This window comes from Pteropus medius, unplaced genomic scaffold, assembly GCF_902729225.1.
Source record: "Pteropus medius unplaced genomic scaffold, Ma_sr-lr_union100, whole genome shotgun sequence".
Classification (NCBI taxonomy): domain Eukaryota; kingdom Metazoa; phylum Chordata; class Mammalia; order Chiroptera; family Pteropodidae; genus Pteropus; species Pteropus medius.
The window spans coordinates 6,307,557-6,333,095 of record NW_024348242.1 but is presented as its reverse complement, the minus strand read 5'-3'; the positions used below and the strand labels follow the sequence as shown (position 1 = coordinate 6,333,095).

Genomic DNA, 25,539 nt, shown 5'->3' with positions numbered 1-25,539 from the left:
CAAATGTCATGTGCGTATGTTTAGCAGAAAAAGTAATACTAATGGACATTGTGGCATTTATGTGATATTCACTGTTCCTTTCTTAGGGCCTCCAAGGATGTCCCCAAAGGCTCAGCGACACCCTCGAAATCACAGAGTTTCTGCTGGGAGGGGTTCCATTTCCAGTGGCCTAGAATTTGTATCCCATACCCCACCAAGTGAAGCAGCTGCTCCTCCAACAGCAAGGACCAGCCCCGCAGGGGGCACGTGGTCATCAGTGGTCAGTGGGGGTAGGTACACTTGGCTTGGACATAACGACTGTTTATTTTGTAATTCTACTAGATATAAAGAGGGCTGAGCTCAAGTTCTGTTTGAGGAAGTGTAAGTAAGTGTATATATTAAAAATGGAGTAACCAAGAATTGGAAAACCTATTATTTTTATTCTGTGCTCTACCACTTACTGTCACCATATTCTAGAGCAAATCATTCAAATCATTCTAGATTTCAGTTTTCTCAATGAGTAAAATAATTTTGCCCAGTCTACTTAATGGACTTGTGATGAAATTCGTGGTACTCACAAGTACAAGGATACTTTTTATAGTTTTTTGTATAAAGTACCACTCAGATATAAGTCAAATACAGTATGTAACCCCGTTTGGTGGGATCCATTTTTCTCTCTTCTTAGCAACTTGATTCATTCCATGAACATTTATTTTGGGCTTAGCAGTGGTGTGTGTTTCCATACCATCTGTATATGACACTAGTTCCTGATGATATTTCCTTTATAAGGAATATCAGACACACATGAGAGGCTCAAGGTTTAATCTGTGACTAGCCTGAAGAATGTGCTGACAGCTATAAAAGTGTAAAAAATACACTTTGACAAGATCTTATAATTAGGCTAAGACTATTTTTGCTACTTATGTTTTGTTTCCATGATTACTGGAAAGTTAGAGCATGCAGTGATGGTGGCGTTTTTGGTCACAGCCTATATTGTAATTAGTGCATAGAATCTTTAAAAGAAAAAAAGATACTTAAGCTTAAATAAAAATAAACAATGTTATTAAATGTCTTAATGGATATACACTGCTCAGCTTCACCTATGCATAATTATATGATAAATTCCTTTGGCACTTTCTGTTTTTTGGTCTTCAATTGTAAGGAAATAACAATTCAGTTAACAGAATAGAATTTCTAAAAATCTATTTCTTTTGTTGGCCCATTAATCAGTTGACATACTCAAATAATTTGGGAATTAATTTTGAGAATAAAACATGATTATAGAGGTGAGAGAGGAAAAACATAATTGTTAGAGAAACATGCAGAACAATGTTACAGGTTTGCTCTTCACACTAATTGGAAAAATGGCAATTGTTGAGTAATAGCTTCCTTCTGTGACCCTTGTGACTTAAAAAAATAAAGAACCATTAACATGAAGCAAATTGAACTATTTTCTCTAAACCTTGACTCTGAGCTCTACATGGATTTATAATGAACTATGAAACATATTAGATATTTATTTTGAAGTTGTGCTGTATGAACCGTGCTTAAATTATCTTTCCCTTTGGCTAAATTGGATCCCTAATTTTCCTTAGTTACTGCAAAATAGATCTTGCTGTGGCAAGAAAGAGCATACAGGATTGGCTGCAAGCTGCCAAAAGATATTTGAGTTTATTTTTTGAAGGAGTAACAAATAAGCCTATTTCTTAGGGATTCTCCCACACACACACTTTTTTTTAGAAAAACAGTCTCACTTTTTAGTAGAGAATGTTGCCAACTTGTTTTAAGCGATGTTAATCTTGCCTTAGAAATCTAGTTTCTAACAATTTAAAATACCACGTTTAGAATTAATTTAGTTAGAAAGGGAAACTCCACTTGTGCTTTGTTATTAGTAATTGCTCTTGTTCTTCAGATATTTATATTCTCAGTCACCACCACTATTCCTAATAAGACTTTGGAAAAGGAAACAGAGTGATGGGATAAAGAGTCATTGGGAATGGAGATCAGACAGTACTGTTTTACCTAGATCATCTCAAGACACCTGTTTTGAGGAGGTGACATTTGAGCTGAGAATGTAATGGTTAACTTTTATTTTTCTTCTAGTTCCAAGATTATCCCCTAAAACTCACAGACCTAGGTCTCCCAGACAAAACAGTATTGGAAATACTCCTAGTGGACCAGTTCTTGCTTCTCCCCAAGCTGGTATTATTCCAACTGAAGCTGTTGCGATGCCTCTTCCAGCTGCATCTCCTACGCCTGCCAGTCCTGCATCCAACAGAGCTGTTACTCCATCTATTGAGGGTATGTAAGGAAGAGCTTCCAGATCTATAATGTCATTTGTGAAATGGAGTGCTAATAAATTTAACATTGTACGAAAAATGCTATGCTTTATTCATAGGTATGTTGTATACACATTTAAAATTTTATGTAAACGAAGTTAGTTTAATATTGTTAATGTCATGTATGTTATTCTCAAATGTCTGTTGTTGAGGTTTAACATTCCTGCTTAGTAAGTATCAATATAAATAGAATTATTGGTGTTTCATATGTCTGCAACAGAGAAAATCTTTAAATGGAAATTTTTTTTCCCCCAAAAACGCAGGAGATCAAAATTATTGAGTATTTTCCCATTTTATTTTTCTAATTTCTAACTTTGCATTTAAAAAAAAAATTATCTTCTAGCTAAGGATCCCAGGCTTCAAGATCAGAGGCAGAATTCTCCGGCAGGGAATAAAGAAAATATGAAGCCCAATGAGACATCACCTAGCTTCTCAAAAGCTGAAAATAAAGGTTAGCGCTTTATAAAGTCTGTATGTATAACTGTAGAAATAGAAAGGATTATGTCTAATCTAATGTCTGATACAGAGTATTTTTATTTTGGGTCAGTGCTTTTTCTTAGTATTGTACATATTTAAATGCATAATTTGACAAATGCCAAGGTCTATAATTAATATATTGAAGTTTATTATTGTTTTTATAAAAGAACTTATTATTTCTGACATCTCATCCTCAAAGAATTTTAAGTTAAAAATTAGAAATAAATCTATGTCTAATAATTCCTGATTTTACAGGTATATCACCCATTGTTTCTGAGCATAGAAAACAGATTGATGACTTAAAGAAATTTAAGAATGATTTTAGGGTAAGTGTTGCATTCGAATTTTTTAAATATTCAACATTACTAAGAATTTTTACGTTGATTTACAAAAATGCATTTTATATATATATACCCACAAACATCAAACTGTGCGTAGAAAGCTAAACATTCTTAAAGTTGTCTTTGCCTGTGCTTTTAAGTGGGATAACTAAAATCATGAGATTTGGTAAGGGCAATACAGGTCAGATGAAGAGAATATAATTTTGACATTCAAAGCTACCATAACATAAGGTATTCTTTGATCTTCATTTAATTACTTTATTCATTGAAGAGCAGAGCAAGACCAAGGCATTAATGATCTGATGTGACGAATGGAAGAAATACTACACCCTGGTGTTCTGACATAGTTGCAGATTTACACTATCTGCAAAAATGTATTGTAGTAGAAATTTTTGTATGATATCATTTCTCTTAAGACTTGCTGAACATACTCTAATCTCTACTGGATAACTACTTTATTCTTTTGCACAATATTTAATATACTGTGCATGTCAAGGTATATTTTGAGACCAACTCAAGAAATTGTCCTGAAATTTTCTTCTTCAAGGGAAAAAAATCTGATTATCAGCCTTTAAAAAAATGGCCGACTTAAAAGATAAATGAATCAAAGGCAAATGGTAGCCTTTTCCTAGCTAAAGCCCTCCTGTGTACTTGCCCTCCTCAGCTGCATCTTTCTGCCAGTGGGAAGGGTTTCTTTCCTCTGCAGATCTTTATGCTGCGCATGAATAGATCCCTAAGCAACAGCTATTATCTTAAATAATCTTCAGTTGACATAAATGATATCATGCTATAGGTATTCTTGCTCATTTGCTTTTATTTTTTAAAATCATTCATTCCCTTCTTAGAGTGTACTTGCACTGAATTTACATTATGAAAGAAAGAAATATTTTTACTTTGGAGCATATGAGTTAGTATGTTTTTGTTTTATTGAGGTAAAATTTACGTATTATACAATTTAGCCATTTAAAAGTGTGCAGTTCAGTGGTTTTTAATACCACCAGTCAATTGTAGAACAATTTCTCTATCCCAAAAAGAAACCTCATATTCCTTAGCAGTCACACCTCATTTGCTTTCGGACACCCCCTCACCCTCCCCATGCCCCAGGTCTTAACCATTAATCTGCTTTGTAGATGTTACATATGAATGGAATTATATAATATATGGCCTTTTATGACTGGTTTCTTTCATTCAGCATAATGTTTTCAAGGTTCGTTTATGTTGGGGCATTTATCAGTATTTCATTCATTTTTATGGATGAATAATATGCCATTGTATGGATAGACTACATTTTGTTTATTCATTTTTCAGTTGATGTCTCTGGGTTGCTACCACTATTTTACTATTATAAATAATGCTATTAACATTAGTGTATAGTTTTTGTGTGGACATGTTTTCATTTCTCTTGGTTATATACCTAGGAGTGGAATTTTGGGGTAATATATAGTGTGAGGTAGTCGTTCCACTTTTTTATTATAAAAGCAAAAACAAACAAATGGGATTACATCAAACTACATAAAAATACATTATTTTGCACGTGGATATCACTTGTCCCAGCACCATCTGTTGAAAAGACATCGAATTAAATTGTCTATCTCTTTAGGATTTCTAGTCTGTTTAGTTTGGGGCTTGAATAATCAAATCTGTTATTCATCTCTTACAAGTAACTTCCTGGTTCATAAGTGAATACTAGAAAGCAAAGAAGTGGTTTAAAAGAAATATTTGTGAGCTTTATAATTCTTTTCATATAAAATAATGTCATTGGTTTGCATTTATTATTTCCTATGTGTTAGACACTGTTCTAAATGATTATGTGATAAATTTTTTATTGTCCTAACATCTTTTTGAAGCAGGTTCTATTATTATCCCCATTGTGTATATTAGGCAACCGAGGCCAACGACAAGTTAAATAATTTTTCCAGTCACATGGCTAGTAAAAGATAGGCCAGGCTGTGTTTTTGAGCTTCTAGCAACACTGTGGGCAATAGTTAATGCATACTATGTACTGCATTGTTCAATGAATGAATCCTCAAAACCACCCTCATGACGTGCACGTGGCCAGGAACTGTGGTGGTTCACAAAAATCTCTGATCTTAAATATATATATATCTCTGGTCTTTCATTGAGACAGAAATAGGAGTTCCCTGTGGTGTGTTTTTATTCCCTTGAGAGGCATAGGTAAAGACAACAAAAACAAAAATAAACAAGTGGGACTACATCAGACTAAAAAGCTTCTGCGCAGCAAAGGAAAGCAACAAAATGAAAGGGCAGCCTACCAAATGGAGAAAATATTTGCAAATCTGACGAGTTAATATCCAAAATATATAAAGAACTCATAAAACTCAATAGCAAAAAAAAAAAATCTGATTAAAAATGAGCAGAGAATCTGAATAGACATTTTCCCAAAGAAAGACATATAGATGGCCAACAGGTACATGAAAAGGCGCTCACCACCACGGATCATCAGGGAAATGCAAATCAAAACCACAGTGAGTTATCATCTCACACTTGTTAGAATGGCTGTTATCAAAGAGACAAAAGAACAAGGCCAGGATGTGGTGAAAGGGAACTCTGCAGGTGGGAATGTAAATTGATGCAGTCACTATGGTAAAACAGTATATAGGTTCCTCAAAGAGTTAAAACTAGACCTACCATATGATCCAGCAATTTCTACTTTTGGGTATTTATCCAAGGGAAAGAAAAACACTCAAAAAGATATCTGTACCCCATGTTCATTGCAGCATTATTTACAGTAGCCAAGACATGGACGCCACCCTAGGTGTCCATCGAGGAGGGAATGGATAAAGGAAATGTGGAGTGTGTACATACACACACAGACACACACACACTAGTTTTCAGCCATTAAAAAAAGGAAATCCTGCCATTTGTGACAACATGGATGGATCTTGACAGCATTATGCTAAGTTAAATAAATCAGAGAAAGACAAATACCGTATAGTATCACTCATATGTGTAATCTTTAAACAAACAAAAAACCCACAGGTACAAATTAGTGGTCACTGAAAGGAGGAAGTGGGGCGGCGAAATTGGTGAAGGTGGTCTAAAGGTACAAACTTCTGGTTATAAAATAAATAAATCATAGGGATATGATGTACAGCATGGTGACTATAGTCAGTACTACTGTATTGTATATTTGAAAGTTGCTGAGCGGGAGTAGATTTTAAAAGTTCTCATAAGAAAAAAACTTATGGCTATGTGTGATGATGGCTGTTAACTAGACATTGTACACTTAAACTAGTACAGTGTCAATTATATCTCAACAAAAATGGTTCAACTTGGGACAAAAATAAGATCCTCAGTTTTCTCTTAGTATGCTGCAAATAGGAAATATTGCAGAATGTTCAAAAGCATGAATTGTGCCTTAGTTTCCCCTAATTGTAAGATGGTATCTGTATCAAATAGGGCTGCTGTAACAACTGAATGAGTTTGTAGGTAAGTTAGAACAGTGTCCAACCCATAGTGAGTAGTGTAGGTATGTTTACCATTATATGAACAACAACAAAAGTCTCATTTTTGCCTCACTCAAAGACCCTTATGATAACTAGAGAATCTTCTACAGCACACAGTTGGTCTGTATAGCCACTACTAAAGATTTTTGAGAACCAGTGCTTAAACATTAAGTGCCCTATTGTGACTTAGGTTGTTACTGGGTCCAAATAAATATCCTATCACCTTTTGCCCTTGGCTGCTTGAGGACTCTATAGCTACATTGGTGATGCAGTGAAGCTTAAGATGCCACTGCTTCTTGCCAGGATGCCAACAGCCTCAGCAGTGATACTTTGATATTGGTTTGCGTATCCTGAGGCTTAGGATATAGTTTGTGTTTCTCCAGCCTTGTGGCCCCTTCTGCTGTGCATCTTCTCTTCAGTTTGTTCTTGCTGGCCAGGGCTGCTGCTTGTATCTGTTCTCTTTTCCACCTTGGCTACTCCTACTCCCTTCTCTTTTTCATGTCATTTTCTTCAAATGTCCCTGTTTTCTTCTGTGGAGTATGGCATCTTAAATCATCTTCAGGTGGTAGTAGATTATTAGTTTATCCAGTTCTGCAAACTTACAAACTCCATTACTTAATTCACTAACATATTTGACTTCTGCTCGTCTAGCTGATACTTGTATTTTGCGGTTTCCTCCTCGACTTATGGATTAGACTGAGGTCTAACTGACCAACAGGTCTAATCAGGTCTCCCTCTGAATCCACCTATTTCTGACTTTCTAAGCTGCCACTTCTCAGGACCAGGCCCAGGTCATTGCTCTGCAGTGGCCTCTGCACTCTCACTTACTCCCTCCAGCTCAGTTCCTGCAGAGCTGCTGTGCTCATCTTTGTCAGCAAGAAGGCTGCCTAAAATTCTCGGTGGCTTCCCACTACCCTGAGAATTAAGGCTGGAGTCATTAATACTGCTTTCAGATTCCTTTATCATCTCATTCTTCTTGGGGGAGTTTGTAATTTCTTGACTCTTAGAAATGTGCCCACCCTTGCTACAGCCACTCATTCTCTTCTGTTTCACAATGGGACTATCTTCTCTCTTTCCCTTGAATTTTTAAACACACTGATTCTTTTGCCTAGATCATTCTCTTTTCCAAACATCCCCTTTCCTAAACATCTTTCACACTTTAGACTAAATGACACTCCCATTGAGAAGCCAGCCTTCTCTTCCTATGTTACTTTTTCCTACAGGATGTCTTCACATTTACCTCATTTTGTTGTGTATGATCTCACCCAGAGGGTAAGCTTTGGGAGGATAGTAACAATTTCATATTTTCCGTACCCAGGCAGGCACAGTTTCTGACATATGGTAGGCACTCAGTAAATATTTAACTTCAGAGGTTAGGACATTTGAGTACTTAGGTGACTATGGCCGTGTTGCATAGACAATCCGTTATTGTCGCCTATATAAAGATGTTACTCTTAAAGTGTGAAAAGGCTTTATTCGATATAGTTTGTGCTTACAAATATTAGTTTGCTTCTGCTCATGGAGAAAACTGATTACTAGAGTTACTTGAAATATTTAAGTATAATTATTTCCTTTTTTTAGTTACAGCCGAGTTCTACTTCTGAATCTATGGATCAACTGCTAAACAAAAATAGAGAGGGAGAAAAATCAAGAGATTTGATCAAAGACAAAATTGAACCAAATGCCAAGGATTCTTTCATTGAAAATAGCAGCAGCAATTGCACCAGTGGCAGCAGCAAGCCGAATAGCCCCAGCATTTCCCCCTCAATCCTCAGTAACACGGAGCACAAGAGGGGACCTGAAGTCACATCCCAAGGGGTTCAGACTTCCAGTCCAGGATGTAAACAAGAGAAAGATGATAAAGAGGAGAAGAAAGACGCAGCTGAGTGAGTAAACCTAGCATTCAACACATGCCGTTGCTTTTTTCCTAAGGTGTCCAGAGCTTTCTAATTCAAGAATATCTGGACTTTTAAATGGTTTTATAAGTAGTTCTCAACTTAGAAATAACTGGTCTAAAGAAATGACATCTTAAGTAAATTAGGTCATTGTACCCTATACTCTTCTTCCCTCCCCCATTTTTGCACCCCATGGCGAAAAAAGGGGGGGGGCATAAATTAAGAAAGCCTTTTTCTGTAAATGTACAGGGGATTGAAAAATTAATGGATTTTGAGACCTATATCCCCTGAATGTTGGTCATTATCAATCTCCTGGCTGTGCCGCTAGGATTAAAAACTGCCACTACCATCAAGAGAGAGAAGTATCTGGTTCCTCTACGTGGAATTTAACATATTTTCCACGAGAAACAATGTTTTAGTTAATGGTTAGATTTTTTAAGGTAGACTTAATTCTGTATGTCCAATATATTACCAATTCAATGGACTATATAGTCTAGCCTCAGAAACTCACCTCAGCACCATTGCTTTATTTGTTCTGGGTTCCGTCGGAATGCAGTGTGTTGATAAGTTGGAGAATACTTATTCTTGATTTGAGACAAAACTTTTTTATTAGTCATACTTTTTCCCAAGGTATGCCATGTAGGAAACACTGTCATATTAAAAAATACTGCATGCTAGAAAATTAGTGTATTAAGGATCGCTTTTAAGGTTATTTTATAAGGGGCTACTGTCTTTTCACTTAAAGTATTTGTTAATTGCCTTTGAGAGAAGTATTACATATTATGCTTTTAAAAATAATTTGTCCTTTTTTGGCCAGTCTTCATTAGATTGAGTGGGAAATACAGATGTGTGTGTGTTCTAATGAAGAGGATCAATGATCTTCTAGTGAGAATTGTTTAAATGTACTATATGTTTAGCGATTTAAAAAAAAAAACTGTCAGGTATAGAAGACTTTAGAGAAACATAAGTTTCATGCAGGTTTCACTGCCCTTTATATTTTTGTTCTGGTTTAGGCAAGTAAGGAAATCAACATTGAATCCCAATGCAAAGGAGTTCAACCCTCGTTCTTTTTCTCAGGTAAGTTTATTTCCTCTTTGAAGTAATCTAGTCTCTCAAGAAATAAATTTATTATTAGTAGTAATATTCCTTTTTCTCATACCTAACATCTAAATTCAGTTAAAATATGCTTTTAAGTTCCTTTTTTCTTATAGTCATTAATGAATATTTTTGAGGCATAGAAAAGATCCTTGTTTTGTCTTCAGTTAGATGTGAGCTAGGACAAATCTTTCAGTCTTTTTAAGAATTTGAAAATGGTTAGCTAGCTAGGCTCTCAGATTCATAGATGACACTGTTATTGTTATTCCACTGAGTTTGTAAGAAGATTAATTTATTTTTTAATCTTTTTAAAGTACTCCAGTTCTTTAAAAGTCACTACTACTATTTTTAATAGTATTATTGATTAATTGACAAAATTTTACTTCAACTTTCTACCAAAGTATTTTTTCTTTTATTTGAAACATGTGAAAGTTATTTTGGTAAGTTTTTTTTCCCTGTTAAAAGAGACTCATTAAAAAAAGTAAAACTTAGAAAATCAGTCCTCAAATTGCAATAACAGTTAGCTTTTCACCTTAAGATAGTTACTTTTGTTTTTGTAGCCAAAGCCTTCTACCACCCCAACTTCGCCTCGTCCTCAAGCACAACCTAGCCCATCTATGGTGGGTCATCAGCAGCCAACTCCAGTTTATACTCAGCCTGTTTGTTTTGCACCAAATATGATGTATCCAGTCCCAGTGAGCCCAGGCGTGCAAGTAAGTCATAAAATTTGATATCTATTCACCCTTCTTAGCTATTTGTATTTGACTTCAAATATTCCGTAGATATGTGGTGACTTGAGGCAGTGAGTATACAACAAGTATTTGATAAGGGGAGGCATGGCAGTAGTGTGGTTAATATAAAGACCTAAGTCTGAGAATATGTTCTGGTGAGAGAGATGTTTTAGATTTATTGTAGTTTGGGATTTGTCTTTTTAGCTATGGATGTGATTTAATTTTTTAATGACTCAGAATCAGGAAGCCACAGAGCTAGCTCTCTAGCAATATACAACTAAGAGAGAGTGGTAAAATATGTTCTTATTTTCTTGAGAGGCTAATCATCATTTTTTTTTAATTCCTCAAGCCTTTATATCCTATACCTATGACGCCCATGCCAGTGAATCAAGCCAAGACATATAGAGCAGGTAAAGGTGAGAATAATCCTGCCTGTGTTTGCCTGTAGTCTGCATGCTGCATGAATTAAGAAACTTGATTTGTAATGAAGAAATATTTGTGGTTCAGCTTTGACTTTTGATGACCAACATAAGGTAGTCACATGCATTTTTGTAAACAAAAACGGGGAGAAATAGTTGTGATTGTTCAGAATATTTAAAAAAGTAGTTGCATTTTGAAGTTTTCAGTGTTAAATTTGAAAGGGGAAGGTTTGCTAAGTTAATTTACCAAGGTCCCAGATTTCTCACTTTATAATGTACAATCCGCCCCCCAAAATCTAGAATTTCTTTTAAAGCAGAGGGCAGCTCACTTTAGAAACCATCAAAATCCTACTAGAGGGATGTTTCCTCATATTTAAAATAAGTATTTTATAATCTAGTATTCTATGTTTGTGTGATTAAAGAGACTTTATAGAAAAAAAGATTATTTAAAGGAAATCTCTCTGCTAAAGAGTTCCCTTTTTTTTTGCTGTTCAGGTAATTGGGAACAATTAATTACTATCATTTTATTGAGAAACAATAAAAAGTTGAATGATTTGTATAAAAAAGACATTTCTCAATGCCTAATATCCTCCTGACATAAAAATTTCACTTCTTACATTAATAAGCTTTCTTCAGTGTTTGAAGTAATCATAATTTTGTGGGTGTTAATAATTAAAAAAATTTTTCCCCAGCTTTATTGAAATACAATAGATAATTAGTTGCTTGTATTTACATTGTATAATTCAGTGCGTTTTTTTTTTAAATTATAGTTGGTATACAATAATATATTAGTTTCAATTGTATACCATAGTGATTAAAGATCTATATAACCCACAAAGTGATCACCCCACTAAATTTAGTGCCCCTCTTCCCCCCTTACATATGTATTACGACATTGTTAACTATTTTCTTATGCTACACTTTATATCTTCATGTCCATTTTGGAACTATTCATTTGTCCTTCTTAATCCCTTTGCTCCTTTTCGATCCTCCCAAATCCCCTTTCCATCTGGTAGCTCTCAAAATATTCTCTATATCTCTGAGTTTATTTCTGCTTTTGTTGTTGTTGTTGATGATTTTGTTCTTTAGAGTACACATGTATGTGAAATCATGTGATATTTGTCTTTATCTAATTTACTTCATTCAGTGTATTACCCTCTAGATCCATCCTCTTTCATTTAGTCTGTGTGTGTCTTTTAATCTGAAGTGAGTCTCTTGTAGGCAGCACATATATAGGTCTTGTTTTCTTATTCATTCAGCCACTCTATCTTTTAGTTGGAGCACTTAATTCTTTTCCATCTGAGGTACTTGTTGATAGGAATGTAATTATTACCATTCTTTTTTCATGTTTTTGATACATGTTTTTTCTTCTTTAAAGAAGTCTTTCCAACATTTCCTATAATACTGGCTTGGTGTTGATAAATTCCTTTAGCTTATTTTTGTCTGAGAAGCTCTTTATCTGTCCTTCAACTCTAAATCATAGCTTTACTGATTAAAGTATTCTGGGTTTTCATCATGTTGAATATTTTGTGCCAAGCCTTTCTGTCCTAATTAGTTTCTTTTGAGAAATCAACTGCCAGTCTTACAGGTGCGCCCTTGTAGGTAACTAACTGCTTTTCTCTTGCTGCTTTTAAGATTCTCTCTTTGTATTTAACCTTTGACATTTTAATTATAATGTGCCTTGGTATGGGCCTTTTGGGGTTCATCTTTTTGGGACTCTCTGAACTTCTTGGGGTTGTATGTCTGTTTCCTTCACCAGATTAGGGATGTTTTCCATCATTATTTCTTCAAATAGCTCTTCAACTTCTTGTTTTCCTTCAGGTAGCCCTATTAAATGGATATTTTTACATTAAATTGTGTCCCATAGGCTTCTTAAATTATTATTATAATCTCGGCTTCTTTTATCTTGCCTTTCTGGTTGAGTGCCCTTGGCTTTCCCATCCTCTCTATTGGTGGTTCGATCCTCTTCTTCATCCACTCTGTTCAGATTCCCTCTAATATACTCTTCATCTCAGATAATGTGTTCTTCATTTCTGACTGGTTCCTTTTTACAATTTCCATTTTCATTTTTATGTTTTTTATCTCTTTAAGTTCTCACTGAGTCATATACCCTTCTAAGGTCATTAGAGCATCTTTATAACCAGTGTTTTGAACTCCACATCTGTTAAATTGCTTGACTCTATTATTCCTGGATCTCTGTTCTCTAATATGGTTTCTGCTTGTCTTCCCACTTGGCTGCCTTTTTGTGACTGTTTCTATGTACTAAGAAAAGCTCCTAAGTCTCCTGTCTTATTAGCGTGGCTTTGTGTAGTAGGTGTCCAGTGGCACACTCTTGAGAGGGGTTCAGCTCTAGGCCAAGTTTAGCTCTAGCCTGTGTCCTTCCAGGGCTACCTGTTAAGATTCAGCAAGCAATCCACAGATGCTGTGCTTACAGTTGCCTCAAGAGGCCACTCCAGAAACTGAGGTTAGCTGCCAACAGTTTGAGTCTTGGAGTTGGCTCAACAAGGAGCACAGGACTCCCCGAGAACACAACTGAATGTGGCTTGGGCGGGGCTGTGAGTTGGGGGAGGTGGAGTTTCAGGGAATCCTCTGGGCAGAGCAACCTCTCTCACCCAGTTTGATGACGGCTCAGCTATAGCAGAGCACTGTGTCCACACATTGGGAGTGGGGAGGGCTCCACAAAGGACAGTGGATACCTCCAGTACTTCTGCCCAGGAGAGAGCCTCGCCTCCAGCCCTTGCTCCAACAACTCAGTGTCCCCCTGTAAGTCCTTGGTATGCCCCGGTGCTGGTGCTCGGGACAAGCAGGACCATCAGCATGAAAGTCTGGTTGTGGACACAGCCCCTTTAAGAGGCATCTGCAACTGCCACAGTCTCTGTCCCACTCAGCCGCTCAAACCAGGCAGCCTAGCATCCTCGCCCCATCCTACCTTCTACCATTGCAGGGTGATTTTTTATTTCTCTCCCTCGTCGTAGGGCTTCTGTTCGTCTATATCCCAGGCGACCTTGCTTGCTCTTAGCTCCGTGTTTCTGTCACAGCTTTGATTTGGTTGCAAGAGGGATGAACAAAGCCTGTATCATCTATGCCATTTTTTCCACCTCCCAATAATTAAAACTTTTAATGGTTTTTGTTTGTTTTTACACATATGATATCCTTTATCTTAGGTTTAGGAAGAACTCTGCCTTAGATAATGAAGTTGTCTAGTTATAGGATTAATCTTATGCTGAAGGCTTGAAAAATTCAGGGAAGAAAAAGTTTTTTTTGTGTGTATGTCTCTTTGAATGAGGTCAATGTTAAGATGTTAATATGTTGCTACCTGGTGTTGCTATTTTAATGATTTTTTTTTTTTGAAACAATGCAATGGGAATGTTTTTATGTTAAAATATAAAAGATTCTTGCAGTCAGAGCAAGCACTACAGTATATCTCTGATGTGAGAAGTGTACTTTAGCTTCAGGAGGCACTGTAATTTTAATAGAGGAGAAATTATATTCTGAGGGTATCTTAGTTTTATAGCAGTATTTCTAATAAGATAGAACAGGCAACCCAAGAAGAACATCAGCTGTGAATACGTGCTATGCTAAGAAGGTAGGAAGTGAGTAGATACTGGCTTTGTCCATCATTCCTATTGAGATTTTGTCATATTTACTTCAACTGTGATTTGTTTCTTTGCTTAAGTATTTAAAACAAATCCCAGCCATCATACCATTTCATACCTCCATGCTTAGTGTCTATCTTTTAAAATTATGGAAATTTTTCTTAGGTAGCCGGATTGGTTAAAGGCTCAGGTGGTCATAGCCTGATTCTCCCCTCCCCAATTATAAAGTTTTCTATTAATCTTTCATGTAATTCATTGACGATTGATGATTAACATCATTTTTTAAATTAGGGCTGTATTTCTCAAATTTTAGTATGCATCAGAATTACTTGTAAAGTTTGTTAAAAACACAGATTACTTAGCCCCATCCCCAGAGTTTACAATTCAGTGGATTTGGGACATAGCCTGAGAATTTACATTTCTAGTGCTGCAATTTATAAAATCAGTTCCCAGGTGATGCTCTTAATCCAGGACCATACTTTGAAAATAACTGCAATTACAAGTTTGAAAACGATGATTTCTTGAATTCATTCTGTAAAGGACAGTTCTTTTCAACTAGGGCTATTTAGTTACCCTGAAATAGTTTGTGCAGAAAAGTAAGGATAAATGCTTAGGTTTAAGTGCTTAAAATTGACCAAAGTACTGATTTTCAGTGAGGAGTTGGTGCCCTTGTTACTTGCAGTAGAGTTCAGTGAAATTGTTTTTGGGTTTTTTTTTTTTTTAAGAATGGGTGGAGCTCTCCCTTTTATTTTTAAAAAATTACAAATGGATTTTCATGTACTTTTATATGTTTATTGTGTTTCACTCAATTATTTTAGCCGCTCCCATTGTCTTGTCTTTAATAAATGGCAATCCCTTCAGATTGGCTCCTGTATCATTTTGGTACTAATTTGTTTTTGGTAGCTTCCTTATGTTCTGACAGCTTCCTTATTTTCTGCTACAAATAAGGTGTCTCAGGCTAATCTTTCTAGCCCCAGACCTGAATCAGTATTCCTTCAAGGAACCCTGATTCTTCTTGCTAGGAAGTAGTATTTAGAAAACATTTTCTGGTCATTGAATATGTTCATTGCTGTTGAATTACTGCTTCTGGGCCTTTTCAGAAGGCAAACCTAGGAAATACCACTTTTTTTTCTTTTCAAAAATCCACATTGATATATCCAACTCAACTTAGCATTGCAAGATTTTTACTGTGACTTTTTGCTCCCATCTCTTACTCTTTTACACTAAAAGCCTTGTAAAAATTGTAACTCTGTTATCTGTCTTTTAACATATTACCACAAAATTTAGCTTCCTAAAACAACATATATCCTTCCACACAGTTTCTGAGGGTCAGCTTAGCAGGGTGGTTCTGCCTCACAGTCTCTTAGGAAGTTTCAGAAAATATGCTGGCTAGACCTGCAGTTATCTGAAGGATTAACTAAGGCTGAAGGATCTGCTTCCAGATTTCAGAGCTGTTGGCAGAATAGTGCTGGTCATAACATGGCAGCTGGCTTCTCCCAAAATGGGTATTGAGAGAGAAACTGACCTAAATGAAAGCTGCAATATGTTTTACAACTTAACCTTTGAAATGACATATAACATCTGCCATATGCTGTAGGTCAGCAGGCCCCAGCATATTTGGCACCAGGGACCCGTGCTCTTAAGAGAATCTAATGCCTGAGGAGCAGCTATAATTACATGTGAAGCTTTGCTCGCTCTCCCGCCGCTCACCTCCTGCTGTGCGGCCTGGTTCCTAACAGGCCATGGACCAGAACTGGTGCACGCCCAGGTGTTGTGGACCTCTTCTATAGGTCACACAGAGCAAACCTGGTATGGTATGGGAGGGGACTACACTAGGGTGTGAATACCAGGAAGCAGATCATTCGGGCCATCTTGGAGACTAGCTTATTTACATTTTTCTATAATATGTATAAAATAGTTTCAAAATATTTGTTCTCTGATTGTTACACTATTTACCAGTAACATGAACAGTTGATTAACACATGCTTTGTATGTTACATATATTATCTACTGTATTCTTACAATAAAGTTAGCTAGAGAAAAGAATGTTATTAAGAAAATCATAAGGAAAATTCATTTACAGTATTTATTGGAAAAAATTGTAAGTAAGTGTCTGTGCAGTTCAAACCCATGTTGTCCAGGAGTCAACTGTATTGTTATAATTGTTCTATTTTGTTGTTGTTGATCTCATACTATGCCTAATCTATAAATTAAACTTTATCATAGGTATGTCTGTATAGGAAAAAACATAGTATGTATAGGTAGGGTTAACTACTCTCCACGGTTTCAGGGATCCACTGGGGGAAGGTCTCAGAATGTGTCTCCTGTGGATGGGGTGGCTACTGGGTTTCAGTGTGTATATTTTAAGTGTTGTAGACTCTTTTTAAAATCATAGTTAATAGTATACCTTTGTTCACAGCTAAAAAATCGATTATTCCTTGCTTATTAAATATCCAGAGTACAAATATCTGTTATTTTATATTTTTTTAATAGTTGGCTTATTCGAGCTACAATCCAAAGTTCACACCTTTTGATTGATATAGCTCTCTTAATAAATCTCTTAAAGTTTTCTCCTTCGCACCTGTTTAAATCCAGCTCGTTTGTCGTTTATTTCCCACCATCCGAATTTTGTGGACTTCATCCCTGTGGTGTTGTGTAAAGTGGTCCTCTGCCCCTTGTAATCTTTGTAAACTGATAGTAGATAAAGAGAGGTATGATAGGATTAGGTGGTGTTTTTTTAAAAACTTAATCTGGAATGTTTTACAATGTGCATATTTTCACTAAGAGTTATGTAATTTTCTTGTCATCTCTCTTTTTTGTGATAGTAAGAATAACTTGGCCAGACCTTTCCTGCCAGCTCTTCACTGTTTGTTTTAGCAGCCATTGATGATGATTTTCTAACCCTAGATCCATTATTTCATTAAAGGTTTGCAACATGGTAACAATCTTTCTATCATCCATTCTTCAGTGATTAACTGGAATATTTCTGTAAAGAAAAACTGTATCTTGTCAAACTATTTAGTTACCATGATGAATAGTTTGTGCAATAAAGGCAACTAAAATGCCATTATTTCCAGGCAATTCTCAAAATGAGTTGATTTCTTATTATCCTCTACAGGTTGACTATTTAGGGTTTGTTGTTATATAAGTATGAACTCATGCATTTTAACATTCAATTTGACAGTTGGCATTTTTATCTGAATTACATTAAAAAAAAAATAATGGGAGAATTGTTGTCTTTATATTGAGTCTCCCTCTCTGAGAACAAATTATGCCTTTCCTCTTGTTTAAATCTGCTTCTGTATCTTCAGTAGTGTTTTTAAGTTTCTCTTAAAGGTTTTGTGTGTTTCCTCAGTTTATGCTTTGGACATATGCTTTTTGTTGTTAAATGTTAATATAAACCAGGATCATCTTTTCCATTGCATCTTCTAAGTAGTTACTTATAAAGTGAGTTTATGAAATACCATATATAAAGGCTATTGATATTTTTATGTTAATTTTATATTCTGCTGCTTGTCAAATAACTGGCAAAGTCAAGGACTTGCTTCTGAAATGCAACCATGGATTGTATAGGGCACATATATCTTTCCTGCATGAAGTAGGACCTTTGCACAAAACTACCTGTGTCTTCTTGGTACATAAGCAGTGTTATCTCTTGTAACCTGCGAGAAAAATTGAGTTGTGTTTGAAAATATGCCAAAGTCAAGGACTTGATAAAGCAGAATTTCTTAGCATTGGCACTGTTGACATTTTGGGACAGATCTTTGAGTAGCGAGGTGGTGTTTTGTGAATTGTAGGCTATTTATTAGCATCCCTGGCCTCTACCTGGCCTCTACCTGGCCTCTACCCATTCGATGCTGGTAGTAACCTCTCCTCCCAATTGTGACAACCAAAAATGTCTCCAGACATTGCCAAATGTCTCTTCGAAGGCAGAATTACTCTCAGTTGAAAACCATTGACATAAGGAAATGGCTAAAGTTTAGTTCATTTAAATTGTAGTTTTGAGATTAAGATAGATAGATCCAATTTAGGGGAAAAAAACACCACCATAAAACCAAGTATGTCTCTGGTATGCATGCATATGCATATATGTAAATGAATAGAAGATAATCTAGAAGGGTGCATACAGTGGTTGCTGTTGGGAAAGAGAATTGAATGCAGATGATTAGAAGGACAATTTTGTATTGTTGAACTTTTTATCTTTTTGTTACCTGGGAGATCCTCTCCCAGGGAGTCATCCAGGTTCTTGATGTCTCAAACAAAGAATTGAGCAAGACACCGAAATACAGCAGAAAAAAGCTTTATTAGAAGAGAAAGTACACTTCCAGACGTGGAAGCGGGCCTGAGCAAGAGAAGGGTAGCTCAAAAGGCCTGGTGACAAAGCCTTTGGGGTTTTTATTCCTATTTGCTGTGGGTGGTTACTTTTCTTAGAGAGATGGGCTTCCTTGATTGACAAGACTCAGTGATTGATCATATGATTTCTGCGTGTGTTCGTTCCCAGAATTCAGTCTGTTATAATGACATTAATGAATTTCCAGGCTTATGCATCATATTGTAATGATGGTAAAATGAGGTTCAGATGAGTTGAAGGTTGTTGGGGTCTTCATTGAACAAGTGCAAGTGACTGGCTTAAACCTGGTACCTATTCTCTGCTGACTTGTTTCTTTGTAGAAGTTACTTTTAGCCTAAAAATACCTTCTGGTTTGCTTAATTGTGGGAGGATTAGGACGGACCCCTTCTAGAATAGGATGACCTCAGTGTCTTTGCAGGCAGACCCGAAACCCCCTACTAACTTTCTTGCCTAACTCTTTTCTTCCATATCTGCTTCCTGCTGAGAGGGGTCATTGTCCCTGCCTACTGGAGTTTCATGGCGCTCTTTCCCTTTCTGTCTTAGTCAGGACAGGGTCTTGGGTTTCCTGCTGAAGTGCCGCCTCAGTCCCTAGACAAGGAAAAGAAGATATATGAACTTGTTATTTAATTCCTATATCTATTAATTTCTATTACTGATTTGCCTATTAAGTGAGTAAAGGGAAACAGGCTTGGTTAATATATTTCTTAAAGAGCGAAAAAGACCATTGGTCTAAAGTCCCTTCCCCTCTCAGACTCTAAGGGCCCTGTCTAGCCTAACACCATTTCTGCTAACAGTGGGCCAGTGACCTTTATCAGTAGCCAGAGGATCTGAGTCACCAGTTTCGGGACAGTTATCGGGATTTGGGGGAGAGGGCCTTTTTTCTAAAGAAAGGATGAAAGAAAATTTAACTAGGTTTACTAAAAAGATTAAGAACTCTGCAAGAGATGTCCTTTTCCATTTCCTGCTAAAATATTAAGAATTTTACAAGTGATGTCCTGTGTCATTTTGAGATTGTAGTCTAGCATTTTTTTGTAACTAGGATTTTTAATTTTTAAAAGATGATAAACCTGACTGGCCTTTTAAATCTTTTTTAATATGTGAGAGTCATCATCAAGGATCAAAAGAAATGATAATAGGTTAAATTCAATGAGCTTAACTAGCCAAACTTTTATTTGATAAAAATGATACTTGATTTTGGGGTGGCCTTTCTTTACTAAAAGGATATGCTTTTCAATATGGGGCATCTCAAGATTAAATTCAGAAAAATGTTACTTTATTTCTTCTGTTTTCGAGTTTGCTTTTTTAAACAGTTAAAACAGTATGTAACTGGCTCTCTCAAATTTCAGCAACAATTACTACATTTTTAGCAAAAAACTTAAAATAAAACTATATTCTCTCTCTAAATTAGTACTTACTTGTATAAATAGTTCTGATGATTTTATGAGCATACCAAGTTTTACTTTCTCTTTGCCTCATTACAGCCTTTGGCTGTAAGCGGTGATTCGTGATTCCTTCCCTCAAGTGGCTTGGTTAGCATCGCACCTTAACCCATCATAGGAAACACTGCCATAGTAGACATGTGAGGAAAAGGTAGACAGCTTGCAGCTAGCTCTTTTAGGGGGAACTAGGAAAGACATTATAGAGAAATTGACAGTTGAGCAAAAATCTTACCTTGAGTTTTAACAGCGGGAAGACCATAGGTAGAAATCTGTGCGGAATAATAAAAGACAAAGTAAGTTTTTAAAAGAGCTATTATTTGGAATTCTGCTACATGATAGTGTGTGATGCTGTGTTTGAGAAAGGCCAAGAAGTTGTGGAAGAATTCAGTGGTGGGAAATTAAGAAATGTGGCATTAAGATTAGTGTTTGGTCTGTTTTGGCTTTTTTGTTACATGTTATTTTTTCTTTTTGTTTTTGTTTTTAATAAATCCAATGTCCTCTAGTAAGTGGCATTATTTGGTGTATAAAACAAGTATTATTTGAAAAATAGTATAAAGGAAACATTTCATCATGCTGCAAGAGTCTGTCACAGGGACTTGATCAAGTTTGGGGATCATCATAAAGGATCTTTCTGAGGAAGTTGCTTTTGAGTTGACACCTGAAGGATGAGTCAGAATTATCAGCAGGAGTGGAGAATCACTGAGGCTAAAGAATAGCATGTGTGATAGGAAGACATCCCAGAAGGCTGAAGTGGGAGCGAGGGTGGTATAACATGGCATTGGAGAGGCAGGCAGGAGGGTCAAATCATACAGAGCTTCATGGACCGTGTTCATTTATTTTGTGCTGTAGAGATGCTTTTTCTAATACTTAGTCATCTTTTTCTGCAGTACCAAATATGCCCCAACAGCGACAAGACCAGCATCATCAGAGCACTATGATGCACCCAGCCTCAGCAGCAGGCCCACCAATCGTGGCCACCCCACCAGCTTATTCCACACAATACGTTGCCTATAGTCCTCAGCAGTTTCCAAATCAGCCTCTTGTTCAGCACGTGCCACATTATCAGTCTCAGGTAAGGCTGCTCTTAATTTTTATGCCATTCAAGTAACTTTTAATTTTAACTTTTAATATGGTAAAGGGGTTTTCCTTTATATCTTGTGCTTTGTGTTATACTGTGGTAGATAGCTAAGGATTTGGGGGACCCTTTAAATATATATTAGAAAGTCATTGGTTGTTTTAAATATTTCAAAGGAAATAGCAAAGAAAAGTTGTAGAATTTTCAGAGTTGTTTTTAGAAGTCTGGAAACCATGGAGTTAAGACATCTAACTAAAATCTCCTTGAGTCTATTTGATATTTTAATGTTTTTCCTTTATTTTTTGTTTGAACACAGCATCCTCATGTCTATAGTCCTGTAATACAGGGTAATGCTAGGATGATGGCACCACCAGCACATGCCCAGCCTGGTTTAGTATCCTCTTCAGCAACTCAGTACGGGGCTCATGAGCAGACACATGCAATGTATGGTAGGAAACACTTTTGTTTGTCTTTTTCAGTGTGTGTGGGTATTCTTAATTTGTTTTAAAGCTCTGAAAAGATACTGTTTAAGAATAACTTGGCCTTTTATGACATCGAGGGTCAAAAATCTAAAGAAGAGGTGAACCTATTCTTTCTCTGACCTGTTCTAAGTCTTGGCAAATCATTTCTGCTTCCGTATCTGAAACTCTTCTGTCTTCAAATGTCTCTCCTTTGCCTAAAATATAATGATATGTATATCAGAAAGCAGCATCTCTATGGAGAAAGGTATCTTTCTCCTCTTCCTTATGAGTATTATCATTTTGATATGCCCCGTGTCTTGCATGAGGCATGCAAGAAAGTTTTACAGTTGTGAAAGCACTCTCCAGCGAGAAAACATTCTGCTTCACCTCTCACTTTGGGGTCACTGGCATTACATATTTTTATTGCTATTTGTTATAATGCTACTGTGTTTCCGCATCATGCGGTATTTTAAGTGGTCAGAATTGTATAATATTAGATCTGCTTTAGACATTCACACTTCAGATAATCAGTATAAACAGTGGTAAAATGAAAATAAGAAGTACTTTGTAAAATTAAACATATACAAGAATAATTCATGATGATAAGCAAAAATTACCATCTTAGTTTTATAACCAGAGAACTTCGTACAGGTCAATTTAAAAGCTATCTAAAGTTCTAAAATAATATGGTTTTTAATATTGAGAATTTAAAACAAGATTTATACTTATATCTTGTGTAATATAAAATTAACAGCGTTGTCCATATTATGTTTTTGAAATGCACCTTTATTACCAGTTACATTAAGATGTAAGTTTTGAACTTTTCTGAGAATTCCTGTATTGTCATTTAGGTTTTCCCACTGACATTTCCTTTTTTGAAGTGGGAGGAAAGAGATTTAAGTTTATTCATACAATTGAAGAGTATACCACTATGAGAATGAAATTACAATTACATCTAACTACATGGACATTTCATTTTTTAAACCTCCTTAAGCTTTTTGAATGACTAAGAATGGAAAGATTTTTTATTTTTTTAACTTTAAATAACAGTTTATAACATTTCGTAGGTTAATAGGAATGAGACTCGCAGCAACAGTCATCCTTCTTGTCACCCATAACCCACTGCATACACTTTCTTCCTGGAGGCATGCTCCTGCCACACAGGTTCACTAATTTTACGTGACTGTGAGGGTATTATTTTTATAAAATACTTAAGCCTGATTTTAATTTTTTATATGACACTTAAAACTTTTTATTGTGGATTATGCCTTTTAAATAAAAATGATTGCTACATTTTGGAAAACATTTCTTTCAAGAAACCCATTTATAATTTAATTGAAAAATCTTCTGACAGACTGATTTGGCTTATGATTTTGGTTACGATTTCCTGTCATTGGCTTGTCTTCAGTTGTTTTAACCAGAACTGAGTATGTATGAAAAAGCACCATTGATTCCTCACACTGGCTTTTATGCAATTTGTATACATTTCAACAATTTTCCAGTTTGCTAAAGGCTTAGGTGAAAAGTTTATTATGATTGTTTATGTATTTCTGGTGAATACATCATGATTTAACAAGTGGAAAAAAACATTTCTTTCCTCTCATTTTCTGGCATACTCCTTTTGGAATAAGATATGAAACTTTTGTCCAAAAATTTTCATTGCTTTTAGAGAATAGCGATTTGTGTACCCATGCATTTGAGACATTATAGTAATATTGTAATGTTGAGCAGAATCTTTCTCCACCGTGCCAACATCTGGCTTGGTCTTTTTGGTGGATGTTCATTGGTTTGAAACAGCCTTACTGGTTTGAAAGAACCTGTACAATAAATACTGTTATTTGAGGCCATTAGTGTTTTGTATAACTACCTTCCTAGAACATATCCATTTGAAAAGCAATTGGCCTTGGACCCCGAAGTCTATTGAAGTGTGAGTAAATAGGAAATACTACAAACAAAACACTAGACCTACTCTCCTGCGAAATCTGGAAGGTACTAGTCATCAGAGCCAGCTCTTTAATGCAGGGAGAAAGTTGCTCAATTAAATCTGAACTATGCACCTATAATTTACATGGGTTGTATTTAATTTATGTCTGTTGAAGACAGGCTAAGAGCAAGGCTGTGGACTTGGTATGATTGTTGCTGGTTAATTAAAGTTCTCTTTTGGATACTTCATACCTTAAAAAGAATACTAGAAAATGAATTATTTTGTTCTTTGCTGTCATATGCTATAATTTAATCTGCTAAAGCACGGTCATTAATTCTTCAGTAATTTATTTCAGGTATTTAGATCTTCCAAATCTGAATTTTAAGTACATTATTTTAAATTAAAACTGTTGCATAGTAATGCTAATTGTATATTCATCTCCCTTGAATAGTTTATATTTCATATTCACAAAGGTACCAAATATTTTGAGTATGAATTATGTTTATTTTTAAGCTACATCCTATCTAGATTTTTAAAACTTTTTATGCAAACAAAAGAACATGCACTCAGATGCTGATGACAATTTTATGTCACCTTTTTATCAGTCATTACTTAGTATGGTCATAGCAAAGGCTTTGAGGATAGAAAGGATCACCAATGACTGCAAAACGAGAGTCTGATTATTTTTAAATTTTTGATATATTTAATGTAAATATGTTAACAGATTTACTGAACAATTAAATTATTAGGAGATACATACATATCTATATCTATGTCTATATAGATATATCTATATATATCTATATATACACATATCCACACATACATACATCCACACATTCTAAGTAATTGTTGACCTTATTCTCTATTTTAGAAAGGACTTTGATTACAAACTTCATCTCTTTACTTTTAACTTTCATCAATGCCTTTTGCCCCCTCCTTCCTAAGAAGTTACTTTTTGTTTCCTTAACATCTAGTCTTCTAATTCATCTACTTTGATAGAGTGGTGTTTTCTCTTTCAGAAAAAGTGATAATGAAACTTTACTACCTAAAGCCATCAGGAAGAGTCAGATCCAGAATTCTTTTTTGGTTTATTTTTGATAGTTTAATGCAGATAAATTAAAAAATATAGTAGGCAGAAAGATTTAAAATGCACCTATTATCCTTCCACCTGAGAATATGTATTTAAACACACACACTTTTATGTAGACATCTTAATAAGAAAGGATATCATACCCATGTTTAATGTTATTATTATTATGTTTCTAAGTTTTTGGATCCACTACCAGATGCCTTATAAATATCTTACAGAATGATGACATTTCTATTAATAATGATTTGCAGAATTATTTGAGTCATTTGAATTAAACTTGGTAAATATTTTATTTTGGTACATTATTTATATCAAGGTTGTTCAACGGAATCTCATGTTGGTCTTATTAGATAACAATTTTATTCCTTTTGTTTAAGCAAGTCAGCATGCAGAACTTGACACCCCAGTACAGAAGAAAAGTGTCTTTTGGTTCAGCCTTCTCTTATTTAATTTTGTAGCAATGTTTAAAGTGCTTGTCAGCTCTTTTAAAATAAGAAGAATGAATTATGCATGAATACAAAAAGAAATACTAAATATGTCAACCTTTCCAGAAAATTAGAAAAATGCACACCTCAAAAGGCTAATTTACCTTTCTATTTCCCAAATTCAGCATGTCCCAAATTACCATACAACAAGGAGACAAGCCCTTCTTTCTACTTTGCCAGTGAGTTGGGTTTTTTATACTAATTTTAATTGAACAGTAAAACACTTTTTAAAGAATACATGTTAAGGGAGTAGACTTGTTGAGCAATATTTTCCTTGTGCCAGACAAAAATCATTAAAAATATGTATATCTGTAAGTAATTCAGAATTTTAAAAGAAATAAAACCCAGCTTAAGAAAGCTGGAGGTAAAAAA

The 25,539-nt window shown here is 35.4% G+C and overlaps 1 protein-coding gene across 10 annotated transcripts in view; it reads left to right on the top strand.

Moving 5' to 3' along the window:
- ATXN2 (ataxin 2) overlaps window positions 1-25,539 on the top strand; it is a 93,873-nt gene that overhangs the window by 58,626 nt on the left and 9,708 nt on the right. For 6 of the 10 annotated variants that reach the window (XM_039879455.1, XM_039879453.1, XM_039879447.1 and 3 more), the window contains 11 exons: window positions 87-269; window positions 2,083-2,280; window positions 2,662-2,769; window positions 3,051-3,121; window positions 8,185-8,489; window positions 9,512-9,575; window positions 10,154-10,306; window positions 10,674-10,740; window positions 21,017-21,201; window positions 21,521-21,653; window positions 25,293-25,346. In XM_039879455.1, the coding sequence (XP_039735389.1) occupies window positions 87-269; window positions 2,083-2,280; window positions 2,662-2,769; window positions 3,051-3,121; window positions 8,185-8,489; window positions 9,512-9,575; window positions 10,154-10,306; window positions 10,674-10,740; window positions 21,017-21,201; window positions 21,521-21,653; window positions 25,293-25,346 (1,521 nt within the window). The remainder of the gene's footprint in view (window positions 1-86; window positions 270-2,082; window positions 2,281-2,661; window positions 2,770-3,050; window positions 3,122-8,184; window positions 8,490-9,511; window positions 9,576-10,153; window positions 10,307-10,673; window positions 10,741-21,016; window positions 21,202-21,520; window positions 21,654-25,292; window positions 25,347-25,539) is intronic. The other 4 variants (XM_039879450.1, XM_039879448.1, XM_039879451.1 and 1 more) reach the window with 3 other exon arrangements.